This window comes from Aphelocoma coerulescens, chromosome 2, assembly GCF_041296385.1.
Source record: "Aphelocoma coerulescens isolate FSJ_1873_10779 chromosome 2, UR_Acoe_1.0, whole genome shotgun sequence".
In the NCBI taxonomy this organism is placed as follows: domain Eukaryota; kingdom Metazoa; phylum Chordata; class Aves; order Passeriformes; family Corvidae; genus Aphelocoma; species Aphelocoma coerulescens.
This window is the reverse complement of record NC_091015.1, coordinates 38,178,746-38,195,589: the sequence shown is the minus strand read 5'-3', so window position 1 is coordinate 38,195,589 and position 16,844 is coordinate 38,178,746. Positions and strand designations below refer to the sequence as shown.

The following is a 16,844-nucleotide window of genomic DNA, read 5'->3' as shown; positions in this document are numbered from 1 at the left end:
TGTAGCAGTTTAGCAATATTTTGGCATAAGTCAGGCAAAGTCCTTCGAGGCAAAATGTCTAGACTGATTTGGGGATTTTCCTGTGGCTTCATTCTTTGTTAAAAACATCAATGTCTGTCAAATTATTATTGCCAGGAGCAACAAGCGATTAGATGAACAGTAGCAGACAAATTGTTGACTAAAACTTTGGTGACTTTGGAGGAAAGGGTCAGATTCAGAAAAAGGACTGAAGGGTCAAGATGTTAGTGAGATAAAATTTGGGCATTTAATTCTAGTGCTGGAATCCTGAAAAAAACCACTGCTCATCCCCTTGCCAAGATTAAAGATATCTGAATCTTCAAGGCACCTTAACCTTTATTTTTAACATTCACCAAACGTGAAACTTTGTGTATGTCAAGGCATGTAAGTTGTCACCAAGTTTGACCAAATTAATATTTTACTTCCTGTAAGAATTCACTTGGAGATAATTTTTTTTTGTCTGACTCTATTCCATCATGAATTAGTGGTATGGGTCAGGGCTGTTCATTTTTGTAGTGTAAAAGCATCACCATTGTTTTAAACGTATGACAAAAAGTGTGTAAGATATGTAGGTTTTATCATGAGTTGTACTGGGTTGTTTCTTGGCCTCTGTCTTTTTAAGAAAAGCATCAGAAATCTTCCATTAAGTGTATTGTGTTGTAAGGATGATTGTTTAACCTCATTCTTATTCAAATGGATTTTGCAGTTTCTGTATGCTCTATGTGTGTATATGGAGGTCCACTTCCTTTGCTATATCCCCAGCTCTGGTCACCCACTTTACTTTTGTAGTTTATAGTTCTATGTTCAGGTCTTATAAATATATGCCATTGTTGTTGTATTTGTCCTAATTCTGCATTCAAGTTTGTGTCTATAGGCTTTCTTCCTTCTCATTAAAGGTATTCTGAAATACTGAATCAAGAAATGATTTGTGAGTTAGGCAAGAGCTGGCTAGACTGATAGTAATCTTGTAGTACAATTTGTCGAGGACAGTACTACAACCCAACGTTCTTCTTTGTATGGAGTCGTAAAGGCAGCATTCTTCCATCTGCCTATGAAATATAACTGGTAATTACAGTTTTAGTGTAACTACCTACTTGGTTGATCCAAGTAGGCTGGATACTCAACTGAATATTTTTTTGATATTCCTACCCCTAATTTTAATTATCTGTGTAGTGCTAGTATGAATTTGTGAATTTTTCAATGTACAGTCTAAGCATATGAAATAATCTAACAAGAGGAAGCCTTTCTGATTTTTTCATGGGTCATTAGGATTTTAGATATGATTGTTTGACAAGGAAATCTGTGTAGCTCCTAAATGTTAAAAGAAAATCTGTTTCTTCTTACATGAGAAGTTTCGTGTAATTAACAGCACCCCTTCATTGTTGTGGTCCATTTCAGCTTGGATTTTATGACTTTAGTCACATTTTAAAAAAAAATATTTGGAACTTCAGTAGAACCTGAGTTCTACTGAACTACATTTAATGCATGCTGAAAACTGATAATATTTTTCTTGTTTGGATGCAAAATTGCTACAGTGCTAATTTTTTAATAATGCAGTTTTGCAGGAGATTTTGTTCTGCCTTTCTCCATTCTCCATTCACATTCCAGTGTGCATCACTGTCAGGCTGATGCACACAGACTGTTGCTTAAATACAGGGTTGTCAACCTCACTTAAATGAATATCCTTATTTGTACAGTCTACAGGTTGTAGCTCTGAGATACCTTCCAAAGAGATCTCAGTTATTTCATCTGGCATCTTTTTACCCTGACAACTTTGCCCTGAGATTTAGAGGAATAAATAATTTTTTTCCTATCCTTAAAGCCTACCCAATTCTACAGAATACTTTTCAGGGTCAATATGCTAAAAGAAATTTTGTCAGTAATGCCTTCTTTTATTCAAAAACTGAAGCTAGTTTGGTGGTCTGGAGAAAACTGTGCTAGTTTAGATAGCTCTGTACTTGATTAGTTCTTTGGCGCAATGGTAGAACCAGGATATTGTCTGAATCCCCACCTTGCCCTAATTAATTTCTGCCACAAGAATGTTTGGAGAGATTCTAATGCCTTGCACAAGAAAAAAAGTATTTTTGCTAATGGGATAATTACTTCCATTTTGTCACTCCTCATCCTGTAGGATCTCAAAGAACTTTGCAAATTCACATATTAGCTCTTGGAACTGTTTGCTGCAGTGGTGCAAAGCTTCCACTCCATGGGTGAAATTTAGCATCTCTATGGCTGTGAAAAGGTATTTTGTCTTCAGATATAATTTGGAAGGAGTATGTTAAGGAGACACAATGCAAATATTCAAGTTGGAAGTTAGATTGGATTATGAGAATATTGTTGTGTTACTTGATTTACCCTGGTAAGTGTCCTGTATCCATGAGAATCACCTGTTTGGCACAGGCTCAGAAAATGCTGAATACTGAGTGAGGATCTTGGTATCCCGCATATGGGAGACCACTCACCTACATTGTCATCTGTTGCTTGTTCTGAGATAGCAACAAAGAAGACAAGGTAATGAAGCTAGAGGTTTTAATCTCCTAGTTATTGACAATTTGGTGTATTGAAAGGCAAGGAAAAGGACCATTTATGATTTTGCATAATTCAAGAGGTGATTTTTCTGAAGTAAATTGTTCAAGAGTTAATAGTCTTACCTCTTAAAAAAAATATTTTAAATTTTAAAAATGCATTTTAGCTTGGCCTGAATTTGGCTTACCTCTGCTTCCGACCTCGATTAAATTATCTGTTGGTTTCTTAATTTTGAACATGATATATTTAGAAATCTCTTTATTGGGAGAATGTGAACAATTACTTCTTCAGATTTTCTTAGAATAACCTAAAAATCTGTATTTTTCTGCATTAGGGCAAGATTTTTCTTGTCTTTGTCTAGTCCAAATAATTCTTTCCCAAGTATTTTTCCAATTTGCAAGATAATTTAAAAAGTGTAAACAATGAGTCCTAACACAGTGTTTTGACTACTACTCTTGTCACATAGAATATTACTATTTTCTTATTTCTTCATGTTGTAACTGAAAGATGGGTATTTCGTGTACTTGGAAGCAACACGAGTACCAAAATATTCCAATGTGTAATCAGGAAGTGTTCAGGGGTCTAATTGTCAGGAAATCATGGCATGTACAGAAAAGGCACTTGCAGTTACTGCACTGAAAGGTGTTGGGATATAGATACAAATCTGTGTGAAACCAGGCTTGGTTAATTCTGTTAGAGACTAAATTGCTGTATCTTTGTTCTCTTCACTACTACTGCATCTGGATGTATGTCATAGCAGTTTTAATAATTAACTACAGTAAAAATAACTTCAGAGGTGAGATTATCTGGTTTAATGTTGATCTCAGTGTTTCCTCATTCACGTTTCCTCATTCTGTTTGCTGCTTCTGCTATCTCTCATTTAGCTGTGGTATATTGATGTAGGCTGAGTGCTTGCTACAAATCCACTGTTGGATTCAGCACTTTCTTGGTTTCCATGGTAATGAGCATGGCAAAAAAAATCTTTATAAAATAGGATAAAAATAGACCACTTCAGGTGCAGTGAAAGCTTGTGTCTGCTTCTTTTCTTAATTCAGTTAAATGTTCCTGATGATGAATGTTCATGACGTCCTCTGGCATTTCAGCAGTGGAAACTTCATTTGCAAGGATCTGGAAAAATCCTCAAGCTCTGCTATTGTTGATTAGTTATGCATTTTAAATGCAAGTGTTCTGGTATTGTTACTGAATGGATTTACATGGGAGAATAAAATGGATATGCTGGTGGCAGTGGAAAAAGTGCTAAAGGTCACACAGTCAAGGGTTACAGAAGTGTGAATGCTGGCTCAACACAGGCGTTAAAGGTACCTGTGTAAAGGAGCAAATCTGAAGATTTTCTTTTAGTTAATGCATAAAGAATATTAATTTGTGTCCTTATAAACTAAGGAATTATGAAAAGATAAGAAAGTGACAGTGCTGTATTGAACCTTTTTTTTTTTTTTCATCTGTGCTGGTTCCGTTGTATGGTTACCAGTTCCCATATAAAGATCCAGTAAATTAGTGTTCAAAGTATTGTATTCAAAACTAGTGAGCATATGGACTCTTAGTAAATACCAGGGAGACAGAGGCTGCATAGCTGCTCTTTTCTCTAACCTCTTACTCTATGTTTACATATAAGGAACAACAATGTACCTTGCATTTTAGGAAGTAGTAGTGTTTTTCAAAATGTTTTCAAACTAATTTGGAAGGAAGAGGAAGAAGACTTTGTGTAATGCTAAAATCTGTATCTCATTCCACTCATAGCACTTTATTCAAACTTTATTCATTCTTGGAAAACAAACAAAAAAACACCCACAAAAAAGTCTTCCCAAAGCTACCTATTATAATGTCTTTGAATATTCAACACTACAAAAGGATTTTTAAGTAATATATTTCCTTCTGTGTCATTTAAAGAGCTAAACTATTATGTTTTCTTTCTTTTGTGGATATGTTTTCTGCCAGTATTTCCAGCTGTTTCCATCATTTCAAATCTGTGGTGTGAAACTAAAACTATGTCTATTGTTTCACAAAGCTGTGTGTGCATGTCAAGTTCAGTTAACTGTACACTGTCAAACTTATGTTAAAAAGGCTTTCAGTCATAAAGGGGCTTTAGAAAGAGTAAGAGTTTTAAACAGATTTTTGTATTGTAAATTGAATCTAGATGTACACTGAATTACATACAGAAGATTTAGGATGAGAGTGGTTGTATACCTGGGTGAGTATGAATTTTCTTCACAGATATTCTGGAATTTTTGTAGAATCAGAGAGTGTCCTGAGTTGGAAGGGACCATAAGGATCACTGAATCCAGCTCCTGGCCCTGCGCAGGATATTCCCAGTAGTTCCACCATGTGCTTGAGAGCATTGTCCAAGTGCTTCTTGAACTCTGCCAGTGCTGGACCACTTCCTTGGGGAGCCTGCTCCTTCCCTCTGGATGAAGAACCATTTCCTAGTATCCAACCTAAATCTCCCCTGACTCAGCTTCAGGCCATTCCCTTGGGTCCTGTCATTGGTCACCAAAGAGAAGAGATCAGTGTCTGCCCCTCCACTTCCTTGTGGAAGGAAGTTTTAACTGCGATGACGTCTCCCCACTCCTTGTAGTCTTCCCCTCAAGGTCCTTCACCATCTTCGTTGCCCTCCTTTGGACACTCTCTAAGAGTTTAATGTCTTTTTTATATTGAGGTGCCCTAACACTGCACACAGGACTCACGGTGAGGCTGCCCCAGTGCAGAGCAGAGCAGAGCAGGACAATTCCTGCCCTCAATTGTCTGGGGATACCGTGCCTGATGCAGGACTTTTTTTTATAGGAGCTCTCTGATAATGCTTAATTTGCTAACTGAATTTCTTAGAGCAGTATAGAAGCTTTTGAATTCTGCTCTTTGAATATGGATTTAAAATTTCACATGTGAAACTGTTTAGCATGTAGATTGTATATAAACAGCTGGCCTTGTGCTACTACTTCATTTCATTGTTCTTCTCTGACATCAGTGTATCAGACTTGGAGAACAGTACACTCTGACAATATGTTTAGGTTGAAACAATTACAGATAATTAGAGTAGTAAATGTCATGATATACAAGTGTTAGTGAAATATGTTTTTAATTATTACTTTGCTTTGTGTCATATTTCATCCCTTGAAGCAAGCAATACCCTCAAGATGCCTTAGCCCATTTATGGAACTTCTCCACTCCCTACTAATTATATGTGATTAATACCTTGCTAAAAAGTTGGAATTGCTTTGTTTTGTCTTAGTTGCATTCATTACCCATATATTAAAAAATGTAACAATTTTATTGCCGAGTAAATTCTTTCGCAGCCAAATTTATTTCTGAAGTTTTCTCTTCCATTCTGAAGCAAAAATAAAAATACATGGGTTTTTTTAATCTGTATGTTACTCACATTAGTGAAAAATAGTTTGTGTTCTACCAGAAAATTTTCCTTAAAAACAAAATGAAAAAGGAAACATTTTGGTAATAAATATTTGGAATTGACTAGGCCATTTCTGGTTTTACTGGCACTTTATCTCTGGATAGCTTTACTTAGAAGATCACTGCATTTTTATGTATTTTGGAGCTAGAGTTCCCTCTTCCTTTATCTTTTCTGTTCACCTTTTTTCTATCCTATTTATTTAAATTTCTGCTTAATTAAAAAATGTTCCAAAGTGTTTTTTTTGAAACCCCCTTCTTTTTAAGTTACTCTATGTTCTTGTGTCAATTTTGGTTTGTAACTCAGCTAAAAGTCTGTAAAGAACAATAATATTTAAAGTACTTTTTAAAGTTGGCTGACAAATTAAATGGTAGAAATTACTGATTTAAAGAATATAAAAGTCATAGCTATCTTTTTTCTAAGATATCTGTGTGTATGAGTATTGCAATTCAGATGTGTAATGCTGATGAATTCCTTGAATTTCACTGATATGTTATAAAACAAGAATAGAACAAAAAAAAATTTCTTCATCTGTTTTAATAAACTTCTTGAGAAACTTAATAAAAAGAAAGGCAGGTTGTGTTGCAGTACTCTCTTTTGGTTCTTTAACCCACTTAAATTTTTACGTGCTTGGCAATTTTGGTTTCTTGAATCCTGGAGGGGCTGGAAATTACTGAGCACAGTATCTTTGAAACATGGACCCAGGGTTAAATTTTACACAATGGAAGTGTTCATAAAGGAAAGCTTATGTATTGCAGAGCTAATTGTCATTCCTTAAGGACCTTACTGGCATCTTGTTTGAGGTTGATTGAGCTGATAGCAACCTAAGTGCCTTAATAAGATGTTTCACAGAAGCTTTTACCAAAGACTCTTGAAGGACTCTTACAGATTTGGGATAAGAGAAAGGATTTACCAGGGTAGATTATTTTTTAGAAGATAAGAAACAAGGTCAAGTGCATGACCAGTTTTCATTGCAGTAAATCACCAGTGGAGTTTCTTGATGGTCTGTACTGAGACCTGTGCAGTTATTTTGTTCATAAATAATTTGGAACAGGAAGTGGAGGTACCCTTTCTTTTTCTGTGTAATGGAGATGAGGGCTAACTGAGAAGGTTTGTAGAAGGATATTATGATAAAATTCATAGGCAAGTGTAGATAAATGGAGGGCAAAAGCGTTGATCAAAGTTTTGAAGTAGTTTCCACACATGAAATGACTGAATAAATACTGATCTCTTTATCTGTGGAAAGATGTGAGAAGAAATGTGGTAGAGCATTTTGAAGGGTTGAGAAGGTGGTTTTTCTGTCAGAGTAATAGAGCATGCGATGAAAAAAGTGATGAATGAGATACTCCCTGCTGCAGTTGCTAAAAAAATACTGCTATTCAAAAAATAATTGGGTGAATTCAGGATTCCTGTACTTCACTGAGTACTGTTAAGGCAGTTGCTTCTGGTTCAGTGTGTCCCTCAGGGAGTTTTTATTAAAGTGATTTCTGAAGCCAGAATAATAGCTTTATATGAGGCAAAGGGAACATTCTGGGAAGGTAAGAACATATTATTGCCTTGTTTTTTCTTACTTACTGTTGACAAGTCACTCTGAAATAGAGACTGGCTATGGTGCTAGCCAGCCTCTGATCTTCTCAAATACCTCCTTTTTTTATAAAGATGCTATCTTAAGTTACCCTTCCTTGTTACATGGCATTTGTGTTTCTGTATGGACTGGTAATTTAGCAATACGAAAATAGTAGAACTTTCTTATCTTAGTCAGGCTAATTCATCTTGAGGTAGTCCTGACTGATAAGCTCCCAGTTCCTGCTTTTCTACCTATGTTTTGGCTCAGGATATTCTGCTCCCTACTCAGTTTTTCATTAATGAGATTCTTACAATCGCTATCAATAGGAAGCCAAACTGCTTGGGAAGGGTGTGTTGAGAGAATAATATCTTTTCTAGATGCCTAAAAGGTAGACAAACTTTTGTTTGTTGTTTTTTTTTTAATCTGTAAGGATCATGGAGCAGCATGAGACTGCTATTTTTTGTGCAGATAACTGGAGAAAAAAATAGAGGGAATCACGTAAGGAATACAGAGGTTACTACCATCCCTTTTTTGATGCTGCAATAACCAAAACAGGCCCAGCATTTGAAGAGTCATGCTTCTACATCTATTGATTTGTTCCCATACTCTAAAGGTTTGTCACTGAAAGGTTAATGGTGTCTTTTGGTGAGGCCTCTCTTGACTACGTCAAGAATTTTTTTATACATGTAACTTCTCATTCGTTTAGTTAACAGTGTAAAGGTTTAGCAAGATACTAAGGCTTAGCAGCACCTAACTGATTTCATCTGTGCTTGTAAAGTGTTTGTTTACTTCTATAACATTTTGCTGAATAGCCACAATTTGGCATAAGCTTCTTGGAGCGGTTTTATTTCTGATCTATCCTAAACCTATGTGCCTAATACAGATGTATTACTGTGGATAGGACTGTTGAGATGTAAAGTTTAATTAATGAAAGAAAATGTGTTATTGCTTAGAAGTATCGAAGACTAATTGAGGATATTTTTGGTTTTTAATTACTACAGTGTACAGACTATGACCTGGATTATGGAACTGAATGTTTGCATCTGGTTCTGAAATACTGTAAAACAAATGCCAAACTTGTTGAAGGAACAGCTGACCTCTGGAAGGTAAAGACAATAATAATATCTAGTTCTATATATATAATTTAAAATTAATAAAATTTGCATATTACCATAAAAATTCAGATGTGTTTTCAACTGTAATTTAAACTTTTCTGTTTCATATTTCAGAATTGGTTTTGTCTGAGCTCTTTTTAGAGCTCAGTATTGTAGAGTGTCTTGGACAGTTTTTACTTGAGATAATCAATGAAGACAGTATTTTCCTGTAAATAGGAAAAACATCTAGGTACTTGAATGACCTAAGAATCTGTAAAACTATAAATCTGTAATCCCCCAAACTAAGAATGTTCTTTTATGATACGGGCTTTCTTCTGCTATTTCTGTATCTTTTGTCTATTTTCCTCTACTTTTCCTATGAGGACATTGCTTTTTTTCTGATGCCAAATACCTGGCTATCAACAGTTCGATTTTTAGAGTAGTTCATTACATTCAGTAGCACTGTAATATTTAAGACGTTTTCAAATAATACTTTAAATTTTTTTAAACATCATTTACCTTGTCTGGTAATCTGGTAGGTTCCTGATGACTGACAAAACATCTATGTGTGCAGGTGCCAAAGTATATGTCCCTTCTACTCCAAAGTATCATGTTTCATTGTTTTGGATGGTGGGACATTATTCTTTCTTAGTGGCTGTTGTGTCAAGCAATTTTAAAGTTTATTTTATTTTATTTTATTTTATTTTATTTTATTTTATTTTATTTTATTTTATTTTATTTTATTTTATTTTATTTTATTCATTACCACACTGAAAGATCTGGAAGCAGCTCAAATCACTGCATCTGTCTTTGACAGTACATTTCCTCCAACGAGACATTATTTTTAAAAGTATAACGATAAATCTTACACAGAAAGGTAATTTCCTGAATCTGCAGTGCACATTTCCTGTGCAATTTAACAGGAAAATTTACTTGTGCATTGGTTCCATACAGAACTTCTTTTGATATCCTGTTGGGGACATACAGTCTTTCTGAAACTGTATATGGTCTGTTTTCCTATTCAGTCTTCTAAGGGACAGATTATGTCATGCATATTTACATTACATAATTTTTTGGATGATTTCATTGTTCGCATTGCAAAGCATGATAGTTACATGAAGGGTAGCAAAATACACCAATAATGCTCATTTTTCTCATAATAATGTTCATCTGGTTCTTTGCTATCTGTAGATGCTATTGATGCCCAGCAGATAAATGTGGCTTAGAATGACAGAATAATTAAGTCTGAATGAAATAGATAGATGTTATCTGGTCCTACACCTTGCTGAAAGTGGGACCAGGTTAGTTAGATTAGGCAGTGCAGGGCCTTGTACAGCTAAGTTTTGAATATCTCCAAGAATGGAGATTCTCCAAGAATGGAGATTTCACAGCCTCTCTGGGGAAGGCAATTCTAATGAATATCACCCTTGTATGGGGACTTTTTTCATATTATTTCATCAACATTTCCCTTACTGCGTCTTGCACTGGAGAAGGAAGAAAGGCCAACAAAAAGTTCTGCAAGAAAAGTCCAGTTTATTCTTCTCTATGGCCATGAATTAACCCTTCCCCATCTTCCATCTTCTGTTCTTTGGGCTGAACAAGCCAAGTTCTCTCACACCATCTTAGCAGACCTCTACTGGCTTCCTTCTGTTCCTCTTTGTGTTATACTGGGGAGCCCAAAACTAAAAACAGTACTCTGGTGTGTTTTCTAAAGGGCCAAATAATCCCTGTATTACCCGTAATGAGATCTACTTCCTTACTGATACAGCTGTTTGATTCCTTTTCTCCACTGCTCCAGACTGCTGACTCATGCTCAGCTTGTCCAGAAGCTCCTTCTCTGTAAAGCTGTTTTCTATATTTCAGCATCAGTATGGACTGCTGCTGCCCAGGGTCGTTCTGTCCCAGATGCAGGATGCTGTATTTATGTTTGTTATAGACCACAAAGTTTCTCTCAGCTGCTTTCTCCAGCCTTTCAGGATCCTTCTAAATTATTGTTGGACCCTTGAGCATATTGAATGAATACTTGTTCCTTTGTTGTCATCTGCTGGTTTTCTGAGGGTATTTCCCCTTTCTCAGGTTGTTAATAAAGATATTAGACAGTATTGTCCCCAGTATCAGGCCCCAAGGAGTAGTATTAGTAACCAGTCCCCAGTTTCATTGGGACTTGAACTTGTGCTCATCTCTGTTTTAAAAGACACTTGTTGAAGTGTCAGTGTCACCCCAACACTGTTAATGAAACAAAATCCTGATCCTATTAACTTTGTAGTGTGTGGAACACATTGCCGTAGCACTGGACTTTAAAGAGGCCTATAAACATTTGGAAAACGATAACTTGGAAAGGGAAGGGAAGGGAAGGGAAGGGAAGGGAAGGGAAGGGAAGGGAAGGGAAGGGAAGGGAAGGGAAGGGAAGGGAAGGGAAGGGAAGGGAAGGGAAGGGAAGGGAAGGGAAGGGAAGGGAAGGGAAGGGAAGGGAAGGGAAGGGAAGGGAAGGGAAGTCCTCCTCCTGAGAAGGAAAGAGCAGCAGAGACATTGTATGATAAACTGACTGCAACCCCTATTTCCTATCCCCATTTACCACTGGAAGGGAGGAGGTAGAGAAAATTTGGAGTAAAGTTGAGCCTGGGAAAAAGGGAGGGGTGGGGAAGATGTTTTAATATTTGGTTTTATTTGTTGTTGTCCTACTCTGATTTGATTGGTAATAAATTAAACTAAATTAAACTAATTTCCCTGAGTTTAGTCTGGTTTGTGTGATCTCTCTCTGCCCTTATCTTGACCCATGAGTCTTTTGTTATATTTTTTCTTCCTTATCCACTTGAAGAGGAGAATGACAGAGCAGCTTTGGTGGGCACCTGGTATCTATCCAAGGTCAACCCAGCACAGTCTCAGTGTTGACAGTGTTGTGTAGAGTGTGACAGTAGCAAGAGCAGCCATTTATGTGCAGACACTGTGCTGCAGGCCATGCAGAGCAGTGAATATGTTACATACAGTAAACACAAAGATGCTGGTGCCAGGTCATTAAAGTACCTTCTCACATCCTATGCCCTGTCTAATTTTTGTAGCTAAAAGTCATTGGTGTTTCTGTGGCTTGTAAAGACATTAAGAGTGAAAGGCATAAAAATGATGAGGTATGTAAAATATTACGTTGTTTCTGCAGGAAATACTGATTTCAGTTTGGAGCCTACAGAGCAATACAGCTCCTTCTTGAAGAGCACCCAGCATCGGTCACTCTGTACCGAGGTGTTTGGCAGGTGATTTGGAGCAGTACCATTAAAGAACAGTCATGCTCAGTCTTTGGTTTGATGAAGTGCAGAAGACTGCCAGTTTTCTCAAGTGGTACTTGCTTACAAAATGATTAGGAACTATTGCTGTTACTAGTCAGCTCTCAGAAACACAATAATCTTTCATTAGCTGTCATAATACTGTAATTTGTAATATATTGTTATTTTTTTCTGCTAGGTTTTTAATGCTGAGCTAAATGAAATTTCATATGCCAAGAACTGATGTTCTCCCAATGGTTCCAGCCTTATTTTTCAACACAAGGCAAAAAGATATTCCATCCAGATAAATAATCTGAAATAAATAATCCTCGTTCAGTTGAGGTTTCAGAGGATGTGTAACAGAAGGACTGCAGTCAGTTAACAGTTTCTGAAGTTCAAGTATTAAAAACAAGTTTCATCATATGTGGATCTTGAATCTTTAAAGAGCAGATCAGATATTTGTAAGAATTCAGTTTATGCATGAGATGCACAACCTACATAACATTAAATGACTCAAAGTTGTGGGAAAATGTTGTGTGTGTTTATATATTATCTTCTTGAATTAACACTAATTACTCTACCTGAGCACTTCTACATTAGGAAAAGTAACATTTCAAAGTCACTGTTGGAGCTAAAGCAAGAGATAGTTTACTTTCTGGGAACAAACTACAAAATTAAAATCATTCTTTGTAGTGAAAACAACCAAGTAATTCAAATTACTTCAGTATTATAAATATTCCTAAATTCTATTTTAAAGATAGTTATTGTATAACTATTTATAAGGTATTTGAGGTCAGGACAGCCAAAAAAGGAAACAGAAAGACTATCAACACCACATTTTTAGTTTCTCTGTGTTTGATACCTTGAAAGTAAAATTACCTTAAATATTCTGGGACAATATGCTCTTAAAGTGTAAAATCAACTAACAGAATGTATTATACTCTGATATATGTGTGTATGCATAATGTAGATAAAAAATTCAGTATAAGAACATTTTTTAAAATTTGAGGCAGATTTATAGACTTTATGTTGGCAGAGTGAAAAATCCACATTTCTAAAAAGCAACAGATTATTTTCTAATCCTACAAAACTATTCCATACAAAGGAGATCTGTATGATGTCTTAGCATAAGAGACAGGAAAAACTTCATTAAACTGAAATTCAGTACATTTGTGTATGTGTGTGGTCATAACTTTATTGTATTTATTCAGTAAAGAGTTGTATTTTTGCATTTGATGTCCACTTTTGTAAGTCTGAACTGTTCATCAAGCTAAGTCAGTTTGAAGAAGACTTTTAAACATTACATGGAAGTAATTTTGGGGAATAACTTTTAAAAGAACATCTTCCTAGGTAGTGAAAACTTACAGTCTGACAATTAACAAAAAAGGGCACACAGGAAAACAAACTCATCTGATGATTTTTGAGGCTTTATTAAAGAAGTACAATAGAGTATTTATTATACAGAAGAGACATTTACTAAGTAAGACTGCTCTGTCTTTCCTATAAGCAGTTCATGTTTTCATGCTCTGTGACTGTGAGGTATTTGTGTTGAGTTTTAATATTTGGCCTAGTGATATTCTGGATTGCAGCAATAACGTTCTTAAAGTCTTGGAGCACTGGATGTCCAAGAGGACAAAATGAAAATTAATATTGTCACGTAAAGAATGAGAATTTGAGTAATTTGGAGCCTGTGAGTTTGATATTGATCAACAAAACAAAAAGGTGCACTGCTACAGGAAAAACTTGGTTATTTAAAGAGTCAAGGGATTAATGTAATTAATGTGAACCAACATGGAATTTAATTATTTTGTGAAATTGACTTCAAGACTTTATTACAAGTCTATAATCTTGACTGATAAAGATAGTGCTGCTGATAAAACATACAACTGGCAGAAGTTTGACTTGTAATTACATGACATCTTAATTAAAAATAGGATGACTGTAACTGTACTAGTTCTCATTAAATAGATGAAAAATTAGATAATTGATATATTTCAAAAGATAATTCTCACCATGTCTCACCAGTTTCTGCAGAAGCTGTTATTGTCTCTAAGGTATTTAATAGTTGTCTGGTAAAGTTTGCAGACAAAGATTTAAGGATTTGTAAATAAAAATATAATTGATCAGAAGTAACCTATTTATAAGGATTGCTTAGCAAACAGTTTAAAGAAAAAAGTATGCTTTTCATTGCAGCCAAATATCAAGAACTGATTTTAGAAACAAATGAAGTATAGGTCTTATTTAATGGATTGTTCTTGGAAGGCAGTGACTTTGAATGTGGTGTAGGTATCACAGAGGGTAGCAAGTTTCCCAAGTATGTGGGCAAAATACCATATGTCAGCCATGGATAGAGAAACAAGAATATGAAATTAGAGAAGAGAGGTTCTAGTATTACAAGTGCATCTAGAATGCTATGGACAAATCTGGGCTGAAGCTCTGTGCAACTGTTATAAATAGGGAACATTCAGGGAATTGAATTCAGCATCTTACTCGAAAGAGGTGTAGAGAAACCTTCCCTCCTTGACTGGTAAGGGGTGGTCACATATGGTATCTGGAAGGATTTTCCTGTGAACTCTGCAATTTTCACAAAACTTATAGGAGCATTTATCTGAAATTAGCTTATAAAATCAAAGATTATGAAAGAAATACATACGAAGCATGTGATATGGTCTTCAATGATTTATTTCTCTAGGAAACAAAGCATTTGCTGATGTCTGTCTAAGAATTTCAGAACAGATTTTTTAAAGGTTCATTCTTAATTTTTTATTCGCCTGTGCTGTTTTCTTGAAGACTGCACCTACCATTTTTTTAGATCAGGCTGTTCAAAAATACTTTTGCACCTCAAAGAGACCTTAAATGTTAGAGTATTTGACACCATTTTTGACAGACCTTAGTCTTGTTTCTTGAAAGGTTTTGGGATTATAATCTGTTATACTTTACTGAAAATTCAATATAAATGCCCTCTAGAGTCTGGTGAATAGAAAGAAACTTTGCAGCAAAATCACTCAGTTGGTCACTCTATCCTTAAATCTAACTTCAAGGCATTGATTCTTCCCAACAGTAAGTAGAAATGTGAAAGTCTGTTTGTAAACTGATACTCCTAAGATTTATCAGGATAGATTCATTCTCTGGCTGCTCCTCCTGCAGGACAAACTATAGGGAATTAAGTTAGTTTTAAATTTTAAAAGAATGTAATGCATTGGGGAAATCATGAGATGTTATTCATCTGTTTCTGAATATAATACAGAGCTTAATTTATGAGATTGGAAGGAAAGTGGTCACAAGAATCCTTATGTTAAAGTCAAATAATCACTTGCTTGGAGACTAAGTATACCATTAATGGTATCCTGGTGTAAGATTTACTTTGTAGCACTAATGCTGTTGGAATCCTGTTCAGTTAATTTCAAAAAGAAAGAAATATTTATTCAGGCTCTAGAGAAAAAAAAAACAGAAAATCCAGTAAATATTATTTAGCATTACAGGAAGTTACAGTAAAAAGAAATACAAATATTTAAGTCATATCAGTTCAAGTCACTGCTTGTTATTGTGAAGGCAGTGCTAGCAAACACTGTTAATGTCTTGGGTAGATCTGACTTTAATTTTCTGTTATTTTATTTGCAAAGTCTGTGATTGGGACTGTCAGCCACCATGAGTGTACAAAGACAGATATAGAGGGTGTTTTTGCAAGTACCAAGTAAATATTCAGCATCTTATTGTTCACCTAACTTGATCTGATTAATGTCTTCAAGGTGAACTTGATGTTTATTAATTCTCTGAAAACTCATGCACAGTCTACTTGTAGTCTCACTGACTCCCACTGGTTGATTGGACTCTTGTTAACAAAAAGAGTCTTGCACTACTGAAAAATTGCACCTACATTAGTAAAAGCAATAACAAGGTTTCTCCCTGTCTGTCATTTTTATGATCCCAAGTCCTGTTGAAAATTAATCTATTCTGCAATAAAATTAGCATAGAATTGATATGTAAAAAAATAGATGCATTATTATGTTTTTGTGATTTTTCAAAGTGTTGAAAATAGTTTTAGGTTTCAAATGAGTTCTAAGCAGATGTAAGTATTTGGGAAAGGGGTTTTGTCAAGTCTCCAGTACTTTCTGCAACCTCTGTTCTCATAAATTGCCAGTGATATTTTACCAAATTAAGAAATTGACAATATCACTTGTTTATGGTATTTAAAATGTAAAGAATTGCCTTCAGGGCAATTGTGTTATTGGTTTTACATTCCTTCCTGCTGTGTTAAATCTAATGAGGCTTGTCTGTCCTTTAGGTGACCTACAAGCGGGATCTGTATGCAGCTGAATCGATCATTAAGGGTATGTGTTCGTCCTTGTGACTGTCAGTTTGCATATTCCTGATTATAATTAAGGATTTTGTGTACAATAGTTTGAAATTTCTTTAAGAAAAGTTTTATGATGGATAAAATGTGCTTAGGCAAGTTGTTTTAGCTCGTTTACTAGAATCTTTGTATTACGCATATTTATTTACTTCTCTTAGAATACAGAACCTTATAAAAAGCTGTGTATATTACAGTCAAACAGAGATTAATTTTGAAGGACTTTATAAGGAATAAACAATCTATTTTTTTCTTTCATTTGCAGGTCAATTCTGAATATGTTCCATCTTTCTATTCTACATTGTAGAGTGAAAATTAAATATTAACTCTTTAGGGCTCGTCACTGTTTTACATACAGTCAGTTGTTGCCTAAATTGATGTGGCAATTATGTGATATTGAGATACTTCATTAATTTATAAATATCTTGTTGAACAGTTTGTTAATATTTTTTTTTTCCAGTGGCAGTGGTTTCATAGCAGTTTAACTTAAAGACTGGATTTAGCCTTTATCTAGGTTGACTCACTCTAAAAACAATGTAGAAAGTAAGAGTTCTCAAATACTGTATAATGACCACACTGATGGTTATTGTAAACTGACAGGCAGTGATTCAGG

The 16,844-nt window shown here is 35.2% G+C and overlaps 1 protein-coding gene across 1 annotated transcript in view; it reads left to right on the top strand.

Annotated features, from left to right (window-relative positions):
- Positions 1-16,844, top strand: part of LOC138106449 (D-ribitol-5-phosphate cytidylyltransferase-like) — a 111,426-nt gene that overhangs the window by 30,337 nt on the left and 64,245 nt on the right. The window contains 2 exon segments of the mRNA XM_069007063.1: positions 8,531-8,635; positions 16,166-16,211. Coding sequence (XP_068863164.1) covers positions 8,531-8,635; positions 16,166-16,211 — 151 coding nt within the window.